General features: G+C 37.6%; 1 protein-coding gene across 1 annotated transcript; it reads right to left on the reverse strand.

The window, feature by feature from the left end:
• Nucleotides 1-3,857: 3,857 nt before the first annotated feature.
• Nucleotides 3,858-13,115, reverse strand: LOC132549857 (GPI-anchor transamidase-like). Its single transcript, XM_060213830.1, has 10 exons — nt 12,986-13,115; nt 12,409-12,554; nt 11,990-12,048; nt 11,510-11,586; nt 10,793-10,904; nt 8,459-8,555; nt 7,552-7,669; nt 5,944-6,054; nt 5,403-5,581; nt 3,858-5,002 (listed from the first exon to the last, which is right to left on the reverse strand). The coding sequence occupies exons 1-10, from the start codon at nt 13,076-13,078 to the stop codon at nt 4,933-4,935; spliced, it is 1,062 nt and encodes a 353-aa protein (XP_060069813.1). The 5' UTR covers nt 13,079-13,115; the 3' UTR covers nt 3,858-4,932.
• Nucleotides 13,116-19,765: the final 6,650 nt, after the last annotated feature.

Here is a 19,765-nt window from a genome sequence, read left to right on the forward strand (position 1 = left end):
ATAAACATGTATATAAATAAAACTCTCTAGGATAGTTGACATTATTGGAATTTTAACATCTGAAGATCATTTTCACAATGTTAAAAAGAGCTTGATTCGTATATTTTCTTGGTGAATAGATGAACTCCTCATCTGACCAGGCAAAGAGCAAGGCATCACAGACTATAACCCCTATAACCCCACAATAAAGAAGATGGCAAAATGTCAGGAGTTGAATGAATCACAAGAGTGCTGATGAGGATATTCTTAAAATAATGTCTGTACTCTGACCCAAAACTGATATTATGTTTCTTTATATGAATGTGAAATATGTAAGAAATTCCTCCAGAAGTGAAGACACCAACCTTTTGTTGTTCAAAGTCTGGTTAGAGATGATGATCGATTAGTGAACATTTTTGAAATATTCTTTATCATTTCATAAATTTGTTTAGAGACAAGATTGAAATATTTTATATGTTGGTTTTGCCTTTAATTCGTTATTTCAATAACAAATTAAATTTTACCCTTACTACTGGCACACTCTTTCAGACAACTAGGGACTGCTGACAGTGACCATATGACATATGCGATTACTTCTTTTCTTCTAAACACGATAACTCTGATGAGGATTTTTTAAAAACTTGATATGCAGCTTTTATGTCGACAATATCTTGAATGACTGACAATGGGACCATTTTGATTGTAACACTTCTGGAAATACAATTTGAATTTGATAAAACTTTGTATGCTGCCTTGTATCATTGATATCGAAATTTGGCTGATTTGATAGCAACTTGCAGAGATATAGGCCATTGTAATTCAGCTGCTAGAGTGCTGGCATGGATTTCCTGAAAATATTCATGGTGACCTTAACCTTGAAATTAAAATTTGTTTCTGATATTGTAATTCATTTGTGTGTGAATTTTGATTGAAATCTCTAGGAAATAGTGCTGCAAGAGCAGTGACTGATTTAAAATGATTGACCTGTTGACCTTGATGATAGAACCCTGATATACAAACTTGACTCTGGTAAGATGGTCCTTTATAAAAGTGAAATTTGGTCAAAATCCCTAACTAATGTAGCATGTACATCCCTATATCCTGACCTTCACTGTGAGGACATCAAAAATTATAGCAAAGACAAAAAGGAACCGGATCCCAGAGGAATCTATGCCCACACAATGATGGCATAATCTTATTGGGTTCATATTGGTTTCAGCCATTTGAATTTTTTATGACCAGATCTATTAGGAACCATAATTTATCTTTTTAAAACAATTGAGAACCTACATATGAAAGAGCAATCAAAAACTTTCAATAGCAGCAACAAGAATTGGTTTGACACCAAAGACGTTACCTTTGTCCTGTAGCATTGTTGGCTGTTCCATAATGGAGGCATTCCTATATCGTTTAGCACAGTTGGAAAAACCTCAAATGAGATTTAATATAAACATATTTTATTTGAATCGGTGATAAACAAAATATATACAAGGGACTGGGCACAGTTTGTCCCAAATTATTCCAACCTTTTCCAAAGAACTTCATGGATTTTTGCCGATATACGTTATATCTATAAGAAAGAATATAAGCAAATTAATTTACTTACTGTGAAAAATGAAACTGACAAGAAGTCACTTGACCTAGTAAATTATCCACTTATTCATTTGTCTCGGAATATACTAAACATAGGCAAAAAGTACAGAAAGCAAATGTAACATCTATAAGTCGTTCCTAATAGAGGCAATACACAAAACAGCTGGAGGTGGGACACAAGCCACACTGGCCTGATTCCACTAGTAAGGCAATACACAAAACAGCTGGAAGTGGGACACAAGCCACACTGGCTGGAGGTGGGACACAAGCCACACTGGCTGGAGGTAGGACACAAGCCACACTGGCCCGATTCCACTAGTAAGGCAATACACAAAACAGCTGGAGGTGGGACACAAGCCACCCTGGCCCGATTCCACTAGTAAGGCAATACACAAAACAGCTGGAGGTGGGACACGAGCCACACTGGCCCGATTCCACTAGTAAGGCAATACACAAAACAGCTGGAGGTGGGACACGAGCCACACTGGCCCGATTCCACTAGTAAGGCAATACACAAAACAGCTGGAGGTAGGACACAAGCCACACTGGCCCGATTCCACTAGTAAGGCAATACACAAAACAGCTGGAGGTGGGACACAAGCCACACTGGCCTGATTCCACTAGTAAGGCAATACACAAAACAGCTGGAGGTGGGACACAAGCCACACTGGCTGGAGGTGGGACACAAGCCACACTGGCCCGATTCCACTAGTAAGGCAATACACAAAACAGCTGGAGGTGGGACACAAGCCACACTGGCCCGATTCCACTAGTAAGGCAATACACAAAACAGCTGGAGGTGGGACACAAGTCACACTGGCTGGAGGTGGGACACAAGCCACACTGGCTGGAGGTGGGACACAAGCCACACTGGCTTGAGGTGGGACACAAGCCACACTGGCCCGATTCCACTAGTAAGGCAATACACAAAACAGCTGGAGGTGGGACACAAGCCACACTGGCCCGATTCCACTAGTAAGGCAATACACAAAACAGCTGGAGGTGGGACACAAGCCACACTGGCCCGATTCCACTAGTAAGGCAATACACAAAACAGCTGGAGGTGGGACACAAGCCACACTGGCCCGATTCCACTAGTAAGGCAATACACAAAACAGCTGGAGGTGGGACACAAGCCACACTGGCCCGATTCCACTAGTAAGGCAATACACAAAACAGCTGGAGGTGGGACACAAGGCACACTGGCGGGAGATTCCACTAGTAAGGCAATACACAAAACAGCTGGAGGTGGGACACAAGCCACACTGGCTGGAGGTGGGACACAAGCCACACTGGCCTGATTCCACGAGTAAAATGAACGACAATTGTATTCAATCTTTTATCAACAATAATACTGATCATTATTTGACACAACAGACGTTTTGAAATGTACCTCTAGCAAGAATTCCCACTTTTTTTCATTCCAAACAGTCGTGTTTGTATGGAATAATCCATCTTGTCTGTTTTCCACAATATCCTTTATGCTGTAAAAAAGTACTTTTGTCACGACCAGTCACTGATGCATATCACTAAAACAATAGTGATGCTCGATGTTCTAACACTTCTTATAGATTAGTTGCACAGGATTTACTGGCATACAATCCATATTGATGTTCTGAAAATAAATTGGTGATGTCTATGTGTTGAACAAGGATGTCTCGAACAATCCTTTACACAATTTTCCTAACCACAGAAGTTCAAACTAATAGAGTGATGATTCCCCATTTGTAAATTGGCTGCATTGGGTAACTTAAAATTTGGGATGTGGGATCACCTAGGTGAGACCTTGCACATATCAAAATGTTACTCTAACACCTGCATAAGGTTTTTTTCTCATGTTTTGCTTACTGGCAATCCCCAGAAAAACCAGTACCCTGAGGCAAATTCACAATAGCAAAAAGTAAAAAAGTAGCAGGGTTCACATCAGCAGTCACCAATATCACATTTTGTGATTAGAAAATAAAACTGGCAAAAAAAAAGTTAGTTTTTAAGATTTTTCCAGTAACAAATTATCACCACTAATTAGGGAAACTCTTATTAAAAATGAATCGAGAATTCAGCTAAAACTGATCGATTGGTGTCTTATCCAGGTAAATTCACAGCATAATCAACTGTTCTATCATGACCAATAATTCCCTATGACCAGCAGGTTCCCAGCGAACAGTTTTAGACAATAGACTAGGGTCTAAACAGCTACCCCAGAGCATCTGAAATGATGATAAATGATACAATTATCATTAGCAATCCATCTACTGAAACAAATATTACATTTAACAAACGCCATGTTTAAATTAAAGGATTTTTATTTAAAAAAAACAAAATCTGGAAAAAAAATTGCAAAAAATGTACCCATCACTGAAGTGAGTACAAAAACAAAGAAAAAAAAAAGGATGACATTGTCATCAGTTGTATAAAAATTGTCACATGTAGATGTAGAAATAAAAGGCTAATTAAGAAATTCTCCTGAACATTTATTAAAATATACAGACTGTATACTTAAATTGGATATGTTGCTAGAATCATTATCACCGCATCGTGTCAGTTACTCTGAAGCTCAAACTGTCAGGTTAAATAGCAATCTTGACCTCTTGTTTTATCATGTTGGAGATGCTTATTTGATATAGTTGTTTGATGTACATGGCCTCCTAAACATTGCTTATGAAAATAAGTAGAATTGACGTCACAGGGGAAAATGTCGATACCTGTACATCATGCAACACATCAATCACTTTCTTTAATCATTATTTAAAGATTTTCTGTGACCATTTATAGACTTGGAAATTTATGTCTTTAATGTTGATCATTAATTTCAGACTGGCATAAGACACTGGTCAGCATAAGTTCCATATTGACAAAGCTGACCAATACCCTCAGAATGACGTAGGAAACAGGTCAGCATTCATAAGTTTTGGTCCGATGTCCACAAGTTGACCTTTACCCTCATTGGTAGAGGAAACAGCTCAGGCCTTATAAATCTTTAGTCTGAAGCCAACAAAGTTGACCTTTACCCTCAGATTGGTAGAGGAAACAGCTCAGGCCTCATAAATCTTTAGTCTGAAGCCAACAAAGTTGACCTTTACCCTCAGATTGGCAGAGGAAACAACTCGGACTTTATAAACCTTCAGTCCAATTTCCACGAAGTTGACAAATACCCTCAGGCTTGCAGGAAAAGGGTCAGCCCTCATACATATACAGTCTGATGTCCATGAAGTTTAAAAATACCCTCAGGCTGGCAAAGGTCAGCCCTTATAACTCTTCAGTCCGATGTCAACAAATTTCACCAATATCGTCCGGCTGCCGGAAGAACAAGTCAGCCCTCATGAATCTTCAGTCCGATGTCCAAAAGATTGACCAATATCCTCAGATTGGCATAGGAAACTGGTCAGCATACACAAGCTTCTGTGTCTGTTCCTCAACACACGTGTCTTTACTGTCGAACAAGCAAACAAGCTAAATATAACTGAAACAATATGTGTCCTATTGGCCTCCACAAACAACAGAAGTCATTCTTAGGGTAAATGCCCTTTGTTGGTAATGTAGAAGGAAGGGAAAATCCTGATACATGTTATAATTATACTTTGTAACAGAATATAATGTCACATTACTTACATTTGTAATTTTTATTTCTTAAACTAAATTTAATATGAAATCATTCACTAAGCCACAGCAGTCTGCAGGACAAAACAATTTCAGTAAATAGTAATCAAACTGTTTGTTTATGTTACTACACTTTACAGTAAAACATAAATGTAGATAATATCTAATCTGTACTGATTTTTCTGATCAATTACTGATTCTGAATGGTTTCACTCGTGTTCACGCTAAAGTACCTGCAATGCTGGGTTGTCTCCCCTGTAACATTGCCCAACAGGATTATGTCTGTGAGGAGCTCTACATTACGAACACTGCCAAAGAAGTCAGTGAGAAGAACCTTGTCTGGATCCCTAGGGAACAAGTCTGTACGGGTACTCACTGTAGATGAACACTGGGAACGAGGACACACCTTCAGCTGTACAAAGAAATGTTCATTATAATAATAATGTGTATTACACTAGAAAAACACTGGGGACACACTCTCAGCTGTACACAATACACTACCATGCTGGTTTCACAATGTATCAAAGGGGTTAGAAATTTAACCTAAGAAAAACCAATCAAATTTCAAGGAATTGATGATGAGAACGATTTCATATTATTATCAAACAATCTCTTTAATACATTTGATTCTCGTGATGGGAAACTGAATTAAATCATGAGAATGCTAAATGTATAACATTTGACAAAAAGAACATGATGTTTGCTTCTGAGAATACCAGATATGATGTCAATGACCCTATCTTTATGTTTGTGAATGAAATGAGCTTGACTTACAAATTGTCCCATAGTCTTCTTACTCTCAGGTTTAGCCGACTCTAGAAACTCTAGTGCGTAGTAAGTATATCTATCAATCACAAATACACCAATGGTCGGGTCTACATGGTGCTGCGAATACAATACACAAGGTTGTAACTATCAACAAAACAGACATTATTATAAGGCAAATTATATCATGTTTCCTCTTACAGAATCATTCCTGGATGTTATGTACATATCCTTGTTCCTCATACACCTTAAGTTAAGTGACAAAATATAATAATAGTAATAGCAACAGTATGGACAAGTGAATAGTAAAATTTTTTAGGCGACCTGTCCCTTTATTATCAATCTAAATCGAGAACAGTGGTGTAAATTTAGGTGTCCCGATAATCCCTTCGTCCTATGGACACCGAATGCCCTTTATAGCGGACAGAAAACCATTCCAAGTTGTTGTATGTAAGATGGTGATTAAAATATAAAAAATGTTTGACATAAATCAAGGTAGGTTTAGCACTCTAAACACTGAGCATTATTTACACTGTATACTGTATACATATATATATATTACTGTATACATATATATATATATAAATATTACTGTATACATATATATATATATATATAAATATTACTGTATACACATATATATATATATAAATATTACTGTATACATATATATATATAAATAAAGTGTATGAGGCCAAGAGAATATGTATGACATGGATCATCCTCGAGAAAGTGATCAAACAAGGGAGGTAACTCAATTAATAATGTATATCAATTAAACACACAGCCTCATTCACACCCTTAAACACAGACATAAGTATGTGATACATCTACACCAACCTCAATTCTCCAGGGTTAACATCACTTTCTCTCTCTTCACCCCTGGAACAAGTCATGACAAAATTTAAGGTTCCATATGTGACACCTTGTGAACAAGTCGAAAAGACAAGCTTGATTCTTTGATGTACATCAAGTGAATCTCGAGGTTGCATAATGGTATATTGTATTGGCTTTGAAGTAGGGCGTCTCCTTTGTAATATTCAAAAGGAGTGTTTCAGCCTGTGATTGGTCAGCTTTTTCTCCTTGAACCAAACAAATTACTTCACTTGTGCCTTTGATTTTGCCATGATGTTCCAGGGTGCAGAGAGTGAAAGTAATCGTAACCTCTGGAGTATCCAGGATGCACATGGATATTTCTGCATTATTGCAAACTCATTTACCACCATATCAAAAAACTTTTGACTTTGACTTTGTCATCTGGCTCTCAGCAAAAAGAGGGACAAACCATTTCTTTATACATGGATAAGATATGGAATTTGATGCTCAATGAATACTTCATTAGTACTGCCAAACCAATAGGAATGTCAGCACCTTATTTTCTTTATACTCATAAGTCACTATGATAGTTAGCAAAAGAGAGTGATTTCTATAAGCCTGATAGGGCCTAGTTGTAAAAATAACCCCACATAACCAACATAAGGATGATATAATGGGATCCATCATTGTACAATATTCTGACAATAAAAATCTCCATAGTCAATGTCTTAACAATAAACAGGTTGTTTATAAATCATGATGCAGGTGTTATCACGAATGACATGACTATTAGTAACCTACCGATAATGAGTCCTCTCCAATCTTACTGCTGGCCACAGCCAAGATATTTGGGGAGTAAAACTTGTGAAACATAGACTCTGCTTGGCAGGTGTCAATCATGTAGAACAGCTCATGGTACCTATGTCACATACACAGCATCATCAGCAAAATGGTGTCAATATGTTATCTAGAAATCCAAATTCATACTCAAGATTTCATAATCTCTGTTATATTGAACAAGGAAGGATGAGACACAAGTTTGGCTTAAGTATTTCTTGTGCTTATTTATCAGTACATATAGTAATACCCAGCAATAATGGAATAGTCCATAATAGCAGTACATATAGTAATACCCAGCAATAATGGAATAGTCCATAATATCAGTACATATAGTAACACCCAGCAATAATGGAATAGTCCATAATAGCAGTACATATAGTAATACCCAGCAATAATGGAATAGTCCATAATAGCAGTACATATAGTAATACCCAGCAATAATGGAATAGTCCATAATAGCAGTACATATAGTAATACCCAGCAATAATGGAATAGTCCAAAATAGGAAGATTATCATTGCAAGATGAGAATTTTTCAATGATAACAAAAGCACATTGTATTAAAAATCTTCAATGAATGAAAACACTCTGTGATTGCAATATAATTTTCTTTTTCATCAAAATTCTTGACTCAATCTTCTTTGATAAGGATCAGTCAATTAAATTTTTGTTGCCAGACTTAATTGTTTTAATTCATTTCACATTCTTTTTGAAAACTGATAGCAGTATTGCTTTGATCCACTCTGAAAGTGTTGATTCTGATGTACAGGTTAGTAGGTCAGATATTAAAGTATTTCTTTGGTGTTCTCTGATATTGTTTATTGTGATATTTAAACAGAGAGCATACAGCATAACATGTCATAACCTACCTCCTCTTCTGCCACATCTGTTCAAAAGCATCAGCCAACTCTACATTGGAAATTTCCTCAGCATCTTGAAACTTCAGAAAACCATCTCCACCATGACCTGCACAAAAACACCAGTCCGACATATAATGATTCAAACATGCACCAATACACCAGACATGTAATGCCATGACCTGCACCAACACATCAGTAAGACATATACTACCATGACCTGCACCAAAACACCAGACATGTAATGCCTTGACCTGCCCAAAAACATCAGTAAGGCATATAATGCCATGACCTGCACCAAAACACCAGACATGTAATGCCATGACCTGCACAAAAACATCAGTAAGACATATACTACCATGACCTGCACCAAAACACCAGACATGTAATGCCATGACCTGCACAAAAACATCAGTAAGGCATATAATGCCTTGACCTGCACAAAAACACCAGTAAGGCATATAATACCTCGATCTGCATGTAATGCCATGACCTGCACCAAAACATCACTCAGACATGAAATGCCATGACCTGCACCAAAACACCAGACATGTAATGCCTTGACCTGCACAAAAACATCAGTAAGGCATATAATGCCTTGACCTGCACAAAAACACCAGTAAGGCATATAATACCTCGATCTGCATGTAATGCCATGACCTGCACCAAAACATCAATCAGACATGTAATGCCATGACCTGCACCAAAACACCAGACATGTAATGCCTTGACCTGCACCAAAACATAACTCAGACATGTAATGCCATGACCTGCACCAAAACACCAGACATGTTATGCCATGACCTGCACCAAAACACCAGACATGTAATGCCATGACCTGCACCAAAATATCAGTCAGATATGTAATGCCTTGACCTGCACCAAAACATCACTCAGACATGTAATGCCATGACCTGCACCAAAACACCAGACATGTAATGCCATGACCTGCACCAAAACACCAGACATGTAATGCCATGACCTGCACCAAAACATCACTCAGACATGTAATGCCATGACCTGCACCAAAACACCAGACATGTAATGCCATGACCTGCACCAAAACATCAATAAGGCATATAATGCAATGACCTGCACCAAAACACCAGACATGTAATGCCTTGACCTGCACCAAAACATCAGTCAGATATGTAATGCCTTGACCTTCACCAAAACATCAGTCAGATATGTAATGCCTTGACCTGCACAAAAACATCAGTCAGATATTTAATGCCATGACCTGTACCAAAACATCAGTTAGACATGTAATGCCTTTACCTGCATGTAATGCCATGACCTGTGTGTATCTGTGGTGATAGGTGTGTATCTGTGTCGACAGATGTGTATTCTGTGGTGATAGGTTTGTATTCTGGGGTGAAAGGTGTGTATCTGTGGTGATAGGTAGGTATCTGTGTTGATAGGTATGTGGTGACAGGTATGTATTCTGTGGTGATAGGTGTGTATTCTGTGGTGACAGGTGTGTATCTGTTATGATAAGTGTGTATTCTGTGGTGATAGGTATGTATTCTGAGGTGATAGGTTTGTATTCTGTGGTGATAGGTATGCATTCTGAGGTGATAGGTTTGTATCTGTTACAATAAGTGTGTATTCTGTGGTGATAGGTATGTATTCTGTGGTGATAGGTATGTATTCTATGGTGATAGATGTGTATTCTGTGATGACAGGTGTGTATCTGTGTTGATAGGTATGTATTCTGTGGTGGCAGGTATGTATTCTGTGGTGATAGGTATGCATTCTGAGGTGATAGGTTTGTATCTGTTACGATAAGTGTGTATTCTGTGTTGACAGATGTGTATTCTGTGGTGATAGGTATGTATCTGTGTTGATAGGTTTGTATTCTGTGGTGATAGGTTAGTATTCAGTGGTGAAAGGTGTGTATCTGTGTTGATAGGTATGTATTCTGTGGTGACAGGTATGTATTCTGTGGTGATAGGTGTGTATTCTGTGGTGATAGGTATGTATCTGTGGTGATACGTATGTATTCTGTGGTGACAGGTGTGTATCTGTTACGATAAGTGTGTATTCTGTGGTGATAGGTATGTATTCTGTGGTGATAGGTATGTATTCTATGGTGATAGATGTGTATTCTGTGATGACAGGTGTGTATCTGTGTTAACAGATGTGTATTCTGTGGTGACAGGTGTGTATTCTGTGGTGATGGGTGTATCTGTGGTGACTTGTGTTTCTGTGGTGACAGGTGTGTATCTGTGGTGACTTGTGTATCTGTAGTGACAGGTGTGTATCTGTGGTGATGGGTGTATCTGTGGTGACAGGTGTGTATTCTGCAGTGGGTATTTTATTGTGGCAATGTGAAGTTTGTCATACCTGTCATATAAACAAGAACGTTACTCCTCTCATCAGTCAGTAGGCGTTTTGATCGAGGTGTACTTGGTGGCAGTCGTCCTGTGAGAACACGGATGAAGTTTTCAACCGTAACCTGATAAACACAACAAGAAGGGAATTTGATTTCTTCTCAAAAAACATGTAATGAACTTTTCTGTTTGTATAATAAACTATGTATTAACAGACAGTCATCTAACTCAGTGCTCCAGATAACTTTTTGACATGTGGGGTTTTCACTCCTACCTTTATAAATTGAGGGGTTTTTTCACCCCTGCCTTCATCAAGTGTATGGGTTTTTCCATATTAGGGTAACACTGAATTTGTAAACATTTTTGACAGCGCCATATTTGCTATGCGACTGGTTTATAATCACGATCAAGAAAGCGCTTGTTACGAGTTTCGTTTACTTGATAAGTGTCTGTTTGACTTAGATTATTGAGTTTTCTAACTACGTAATATTGGAGCCGGACATTGACGCAGAGTCCGGATTTCGCACGGGTTAATGACGCAAATCTTTTTTTTTTCCTAGCGTGAAATTAGAAATATTGTGCGTGAAAACGCATTCACGCAGGCTATCTGGAGCACTGTAACTCCTGTATAATTATTGTAGTAAGTCTCAGTACATCTTATATAAACTTTGTAGTAAGACAAAGCAACTTAATTCAAATATAAAATCTAGGGTAAAGCACAGCCACCTACTTCATATCCCCTGTAATCCACCTCCACATCATCTCCATATACATTGATTTGCTGGTTGGCATTATTGAAGACAGTTGCTACAACAAAAAAGAGTTTTTAATCATAATGAGAGAGAACAAAATCACCATCATTAATAAAATATCAGTGAGATGATTGAACATTTTGACAACTAACTTGACCTATCTAGCAGTGAATTGTGATATACCTACGTGTCCAAGGACTGTGGTAACTGGTGGAGGACTGTGAGGTGTGGATAATTGTGAGGTACCCACATGGTGGAAGATTGAGAAGTATATATCTAGTGAAGGATTGTGAGGTACAGACCTAGTGGAGGATTGTGAGGTATGTATCTCGAGGAGGATTGAGAGGCATCTTCCTGGCTGAGGAAAGTGAGTTACCTTCCTTGCTCTGGATTGTGAGATACCTAACTGGCTGAGGATTTCAAGGTACTTCCATGGTCACAGCTTATGTGGTACCTACCTGGTCGTGGATTGCGGGGATTACAGGCCATATCATCAGCTACCATCAGGATAATTTGACTGTTGAAGAAGATATGCTTTCATATCACATCAAGTATTGAATTCTAATGAAAAGAAGGTAACAACAATACACAGAGATGTATTCAATGATCAAGTGGAATTCAAATTCATTAATAAATTTTGGAATTGAAAAAGACAATGAATCATTAATCATCAATTAATCAATATATAACAGTTACAGCTATATTAAGCATTAAATTGATGAAATAAAATTATATTGCTGATGGAGATATCCACTGTTAAAGCCATAGATATTTATCATACACAAAAACATGATGAAGCAAATTCAGCATTAATAAGATCAGGCTCAGGTTTTACACCCATGGGTAGTTGTATAGTAACATGTATATGGAGACTGACCTGTCAGGGATGCCCAAACGTTTGACACTTCTGTAGATGGACAACACATTAGCCACATGGCGGTAGTTGAACCAGAATCTGGAGGTGTCCACAAGCACAGCCCAATTGTTTGTATGGCCACTGGTGAAAAATTCATCCGGATTGACCTGAAATGTTGAAGTCCTACTAATAACCGGTAGTATTTAATATGAACCAGTTTTTCACGTAAAGTGGAGAAAAATCATGAACTCTTAAGGTTGTTAATTACGAGTGTAAATCACAATAATTTATTGAATAAAACAATTATGCATTATCGTTCAAAACTGACAGGAATACGTACCACCCGAAAATATAACTAAGGTACCTAAATACTGGACGTAAAACGCGTTATTTAATGAATAAATAACTAACTAACTAAATAAAAATACTGGGGACTTATTATATCGTAATCGACCGGGAAGGAAATGTTTTCGTCAAATCCGGTAACTTCACAATATCGTCGATACGTTGGCAATCTGAAAAGCGAATTTCTCAAAGCGAATGATTTATTAAACATTAACAATAGCGGAGAGTGCCAGCACAGAGGAAAGGTTCTTACCGATTCAGAATGTGTATGCAAAATAAACAGTGTCAATAAAATCGCTACTTGGAAATACCGACAGCACCCCGGAACTCGTATGGGAGCTGCCATTTTGAAGTATAAGAATGTGACATTCTGCAGCTCTGAATTTTTTAGTCAGCTTCTAAAATTTATCTTTAGTTTCGTATTTTTACTGCGATTGCGCATCTCACTCACTTCCGTATGCAAAATTGATTTGCCGCGAATATTTTAAACCGAATACAGTGAAATGTTACGACAGCAATTAATTCCCTGTTGATTACCGTGGTAATGCATTTATTACAACGCTATGCTATTGCCAAATTAATGTTTTGTTTAGTTTTATACACCTCATATGGTGTTTGATATTTTACCACAAATGAAACCCGCCCACCCACATTTATTTGAATCTTCGCTGGCCATTAAAAAGTCGTAGTTATATTTTCCGTCAGAGTTTGATGCATACATATAGTCATAGTTTCACTGTTAGAAAATAATAGAATTTGGTTTCCATGAAAGGTGTTCTGTACTGAACGTATGATACATTGTATTATACGTCCCTGGTATTTATTTCATTTTTTTATTCGTCCTTGTTTCAGTCATCCAGTGTTCTCCTGCCTGGAACCATCACGACCATGGATGACCATTTGTAATCTTTGGTAATCTAAAAAAAAAAAATCACAATGGAAACAAACTTGTAATCGTGTTATATCACTGTGACAAGTGAGCTGGCTGGTTCCAATGGCATGACTAAATTTATTTGACAGTTCTACATGGATAGCCTGAATGTGTGTATTTCATGTTTCTGTGTCATATACATAATAAAATGAAGGAAACCCTATCTCATTACAATAGTATGTTAATTATATTCAAATTGTTTTAGACATTATGATGTATAGATTCTATGTTATAAGGAAAGGGCGTTAACAATACATTACTTGTCTTCTGACAATAAAAAACTGGAAAAATGAAAGGTCAACTGTGAAAAACAGATAAACGGATATCAAAGAATGTCTTCACTGCATTTTTGAGAATGCATAGCAATCTACACAATCCATGTATTGAATTAATGAAAATGCATAAACACTCATATAAGATCCATATTACTGACCACAGGTGTTGACATCCTGGGGTTTATACAGAGAGCCTATAGGACTTGCTCATAATGTCAAATATTTGTATACTTCTGCAAATAGAAGAGAAATTTTAAAAAGGTTTACATTACTTTCCAAGTTCTAGTTCAAGTTTATTGGATCCTCAGATACATGGAAAAAAGAGTAAAATAAATGGCTAATAATAATGTATTAATGATACGCATCATCTTTTTAACATTTTACCAATAGAAATAGAGATGAAAAAACAATATAGTTAATATACCGTGTGTACGTTGGTAGAAGCAACCAATAGCCACTCTATACTGTGCTAATTCATTACCCATGGTCATCAAAAGTTACATATGTAAAAGAGTAGCCACCAGTTCCATCCACCAAAGTTTTACAGTTTGTCAGACTATTGACAATATACCCAGTATTGAGTATAACATAGAGGAGATAAGAACAGAAAAGTCTTAAGATAGGAGATAAAGGAAAATAAAATAGGAAAATGTAAAGAGAACACATGGATATCATAGGAGTATCAGGTAGTGTGGTGGAGAACAGATATAACAAACATACAAATTCCAAGTTTGTAATATAACTTCAGACAAATACTTAATTCGTAATATAGCACCAAACTAATACTAATCTTCAGACGCATACTAAATTATTAATCTTAACATCAGAAATCGACCAAATTTGTAATAATAATTTCTGATACTGACTTTGTAATATAACATCATAAAATCACCCCTTTGTCATATAACCAACACTATTGAAATGTATACAATAACACACGTGTATACTATACACGCCTATGAAAACGACGATTTTTTTTATGCTTGTCTTCGACGAAGTTCGAGCGTTTTATTTGACGCTGTCGCCATTATAGAAAGGTTATTTTTTTACTGTTTTTTTATTAATTTAAATATAACTAATCAGTCACTGAACAAAAATAAAGTACAACATGCAGTAGCAGATATACCGACATTTTACCTGTAGAATTTTGACGTCCTGACCGAGAATCGACACGGAAAGGACAACGGTTGGAAAATATACATGTATGACAGTATCAAGGCTTGATATTTTCCCCGGTTTTGTAAAATATTCGTCCGTCCATTGTCCATAGTGAATGGATGTGGTTGTCTTGTCGCAGTTTATTTAACCGACCGACAAGGGCAGATCTTGGCTTGGTTAGACTTTCCGTTATACATATTTTGTCTTTGAGATTTTTACAAAGTTTTTTGTTCTGGAAGACCTTGTGTCGGTCAGAGTATCTGACAAACCGCGCAATTATCGTTGTCGTGCCATTCCTTATACCTCCAAGAATATGAGACCTGGATAAATCATCTCGAGTAAGGTTTACTTTGATTTCGCGGGCAATGTTTATAACTGCATCATGAGTATCGAATGACGATATATCTCCCCTGGGGACAGGGACATTGTGATCAGGGCGGTACGTCTAGAGTACTGCTGTTGGTCTTCTAGTTCCATTTCGAGTTCTCCTATCTTGGATTTTAGTAAGTTCAATTCTGATGCTTGATTTTGGATACGGTCAATGAGTGGAGTTACGTCGTCATTTACATGTTTGGTGACTATACTACTCAGTTGGCTATCATTGTTAATGACAGAATTACACTGCACTTTGTATGAGGGGCTGGATAGTGTGAGTAAGCGACTGTTCAATTAAATTAGAGACCATTGTTGCTATGGTTGGAGCAAGCATCTGCGCAAAATCGTGCATGAATCCTGACGTAAACATCGAATCATCATTACTAGTCGATCCTAGGTCAGCACGCTTATTTTCTACTATCTCGGGGGACAGCGGACTGGACATTTGTTTCCGTTTGTCTTTCAAATGTTCGCTAACAGGGGTTGCAAAAACTAGGGCCTGCTGTAATACGCAGACACGAATCGTCCTTCGACGCACTCATCATAAACTTCTGACTACCATACAAATAAAAGTATATCGAAGTCCGTGCAGTGCTCAATATTATCGATAATGTCGACGTGACTTTATTTAGAATAGGTCACCTTACACTCAGGTATACAAATCACAAATTTGTCAATATTCAAACTATTGCATATCTTGTACAAAAATTTTTGGTCCAATTACATTAAAAAGTTCCTCATGCACACTTACTAGGTTTCAAATTTCAGAAAAACATTCCTTAATATCCGTAATTAGAAAAAATTATTACCACCACACAAACACCGGTCAGCTCACTCAGGCCATCACGTTTTCCACGCCCTATCACACCAATAAATTACAAAACAAAAATATATCGATATCATCGTCATCAAACTCTTGAAATTTTCATCTTTGCGTCCAATGTGTGTTTTTTTTTAGATAAATTTAAGAACCAGGCTTTCCTGGGGCGCTTTATTGTTTCAATAACACAGTGTACACCTGAGCTGTGCGTCAGGCACGTGCAAGAATTTTGCGTCCCAAGATTGTATTGACCAATGAAAACGTTAAAGAAAAGGGACAAGCAATGAGCTTGGACTATTGTGAAATCTGCTCAGTGCTGCGACAAAATGTTAAGCGTTGGGCACGAGACTGGTCATTCAGAAAACACCTGCTGCGAAACCGACATGTAAGTGACATTTTTCTCATATATTCATGTACTAAGTGTAAAACTTGAAGAAATAAGAATTCCTTTATGTTTTAAACATACCTTTAAGATGTATGTTGTGACTGTAGCGTATACACACACGAGAAATAGTACATGTTTGTCCCTTTGTGCGACCCAGTGTGGCCATACAAATCTTATTGTACTCTTGTCGTGTTGATATCTCATTCTTTTCACGGGAATAACAGAACATTTGTGAGTTCTTACAGCTAAAGAGAGTCTCGCCATAGTCATGTCGTAGTTTAAATTAAAACATTGTGATAACCATGGAAATAATTTGTGAGGGAAATTACTGTTTTCTGGTATAACAAAGAAACCTTTTAGTCCTAAGATGTATGAAGCCCCCAGTCCTATAAAGGTTAATGGGCGGGGTCATTTCTGCTTTCTTATTTATAACAAAACGAATAGTCCTAAGGGGTAAGGATAGCCACCCCAGTCCTATATAATATTTGGTTTATTGTTGTTTTACGTCCTATCGACAACTAAGGTCATTTAAGGACGTGCCAGGTTTAGATGGTGGAGGAAGCCGGAGTACCTGGGGAAAACCACCGACCTGCGGTCAGTACCTGGCAACTGCCCCACGTGAGCCTCGAACACGCGACCCAGAGGTGGAGGGATATAGTGATTAATGACATTACGCCTTAGCCACTTGGCCACCGCGACCCCCTATATAATATAATGGGCGGGACCATTACTGCTTTCTGTTATAACAAAACGAATAGTCCTAAGGGGTAAGGATTGCCCCCAGTCCTATATAAAGGTTCATGAGCGGGATCATTACTGCTTTCTGTTATAAAAGACTAGTAGTCCTCAGGGGTAATGGAGGCCTCAGTCCTATATATAGGTTTTAGGACGCGACCATTACTGGTTTCTATTAATAACAAGAGACTCAGTCCTCAGGGGTAAGGATAATCCTCAGTCCATACATAGGTTTAAGGACGGAACCATTACTGCTTTCTATTATTACAAGTGTTTAATAGTCCTAAGGGGTAAGGATAGTCCCTTCATTATTGATCCCTGTTATAACAAAGAGACTAACATCCCTAAGTGTATAGACGTAAGTCTCGGCCTCCTGGGGAGGGAGGAGCTGGACACAATATGGGAAAGTGAGTGAATGCTTAAAATCCTAGCCCTCCTATCGTTATTCTGGATTTATATTGCAGATGTTTTACCCTCGTTTCCAACAGCTGATCAAAATATTCCATATCGAATTAAAAAAAATACGATAATAACAAAAAATTGTAATGGCCACTCACTGTAATGGTGACTTAGCCAGTCTTTGATACAAATGTCATAAATTTTCTGGTTTTAAGAGTTTCAAGTACTCAACAATGTTTCTTCCGAAATCCATTTCGATTTATGGCCAACTGCAGGGAGCGGGTGATATATTTCATTTTTTTTTTAGTTTTAGTGTTTGCAGTTTTATTACTGGTGGACATTGTTGAAATTGGTCACATGACTGTTTAGGTCCAGGGGCCCCTTGTTAAAGAGAAAACATCCATCAGTTGCTTGTTTTATAATCTTAATAAGCTTCAGTACATGAAAGATAAGGAATACAGGCTCAATTAGCATTTGGATTTCCAATTTTTGCAGCTCTGTTTCTGTCAAATTAGTTTAAGCATTCAGTTAGATTTCTTGCAATGATTGCATCAACTGAATGAAAGCAGAATTTTATTTGAAATGTAATACTTGTAAAGTTTTGATAAAGATAACTTCAAGAAAAAAATAATTTTGGAAATCAAGAGATTTCAACACAAATCAACAATATTTTACAGATGGATCCTTGAAGGAGCTGACCTGGTGTGGATGTACTAGACCTCACATGGCTGCATTGGATTCTGCATTGGATTGGAGAATTACGGCTACTGGTTGAAAAAATAATCTGCTACAAAATTGAATCAAGACGACAATGTTGATGATGAAGATTAATGAAGATGATGATTGGGATCAATACTACCGGCAGGTGTAATTCGGTGTGTATTCTTTGGTTGAGATTGTGATAATAGACACTAACAGTGTTTCTCTTTAACTGCCCCATCCAATCCAACCCGGCCATTGTCTATATTTGCAATATTACCGGCAAGTTTGGCCTCTGGTATCGTTTGTTGTGATTCAGTGGGTATTCCTCATAATATTTTACGGCTTAATACTGCGATGAGCTGACCATGCATGGCTGTACTGGAGCTGTTGTAGCTGATTACCTTCGCCTGGCTGCCCTGGATTGGAGGATCATGGCTGTAGGTTGCAGTGAGGTACATTTGTACCGAGTTTAGGTTTGTTTTGATTAATTGAATAATTGGTGGGCTTACAAAGGTGTTCAATTTGATCACGATGAATGTCAAATAGTGTGAATGTTTTGTTGAAAACTCTTCTAAAATCATTTGTGTGTGATTTTTTTTTTAGATTTTTTGTCGAAATAATCACCATGGTGGTGGATTATCACCGATTTTACCAAAACTGGTGTGTATTTAGTGTTTTTGTTGATAATCTAAAATAATTGATAATCTTATAATAATGTTTTACAGCTTAATCCAGGGTTGCCCTGGATTGGAGGGTCGTGGCTGAAGGTTGCAGTGAAGCTTTCTTTACAACATTACACAGCCTGCAAATCAGGCATTCGATTTTTCGTCCATAGCGGCGTTCGGTTATCAACGGTTTTATCCCCATCTTTGGTAAGACGGTGTTATTATCAATTAATCAAATATATTCACACTTCTCAGACTTATATATTGCAGGTCCGGCGACAGGTACAGGCCGACGTCCCTGGAAGTGAACTGGTCGGTCAGGTACATTTTTACCAAAATAGAGGTACGTAGGCTCTCTCTTCTAAACCTGTTGAAGGAATGAAGTCTATATTGTGTGTCAGACTGAAGTTCTTACAAGGCTACATTTAGACCCTACTGGGAACTCTAGCAATTGGAGGACTGGACGAAGTTGGTTTTTTCATCAGGTCCGCTCAAACTGTGTACTTCTCCAACATCGCAAGTTCCTTCGGCAGGTAAATGTCCGTGAGTCGTATACAGATATTTCTCCGAACATGTGGGGATTTCAGT

This window comes from Ylistrum balloti, unplaced genomic scaffold (assembly GCF_031769215.1).
Source record: "Ylistrum balloti isolate Yb309-2 unplaced genomic scaffold, AGI_CSIRO_Ybal_v1 Utg369622, whole genome shotgun sequence".
NCBI lineage: Eukaryota > Metazoa > Mollusca > Bivalvia > Pectinida > Pectinidae > Ylistrum > Ylistrum balloti.

Bases quoted from the DNA above. Each gene is read 5' to 3' on its own strand.
- LOC132549857 (XM_060213830.1), bottom strand. From the start codon at position 13,078: ATGGCAGCTCCCATACGAGTTCCGGGGTGCTGTCGGTATTTCCAAGTA. The intron at 12,049-12,408 runs GTCAGTCTCCAT...CTTCTTCAACAG, and splicing joins CGTTTGGGCATCCCTGACAG to TCAAATTATCCTGATGGTAG. The intron at 10,905-11,509 runs GTAGGTGGCTGT...TGTGTTTATCAG, and splicing joins TGGATTACAGGGGATATGAA to GTTACGGTTGAAAACTTCAT.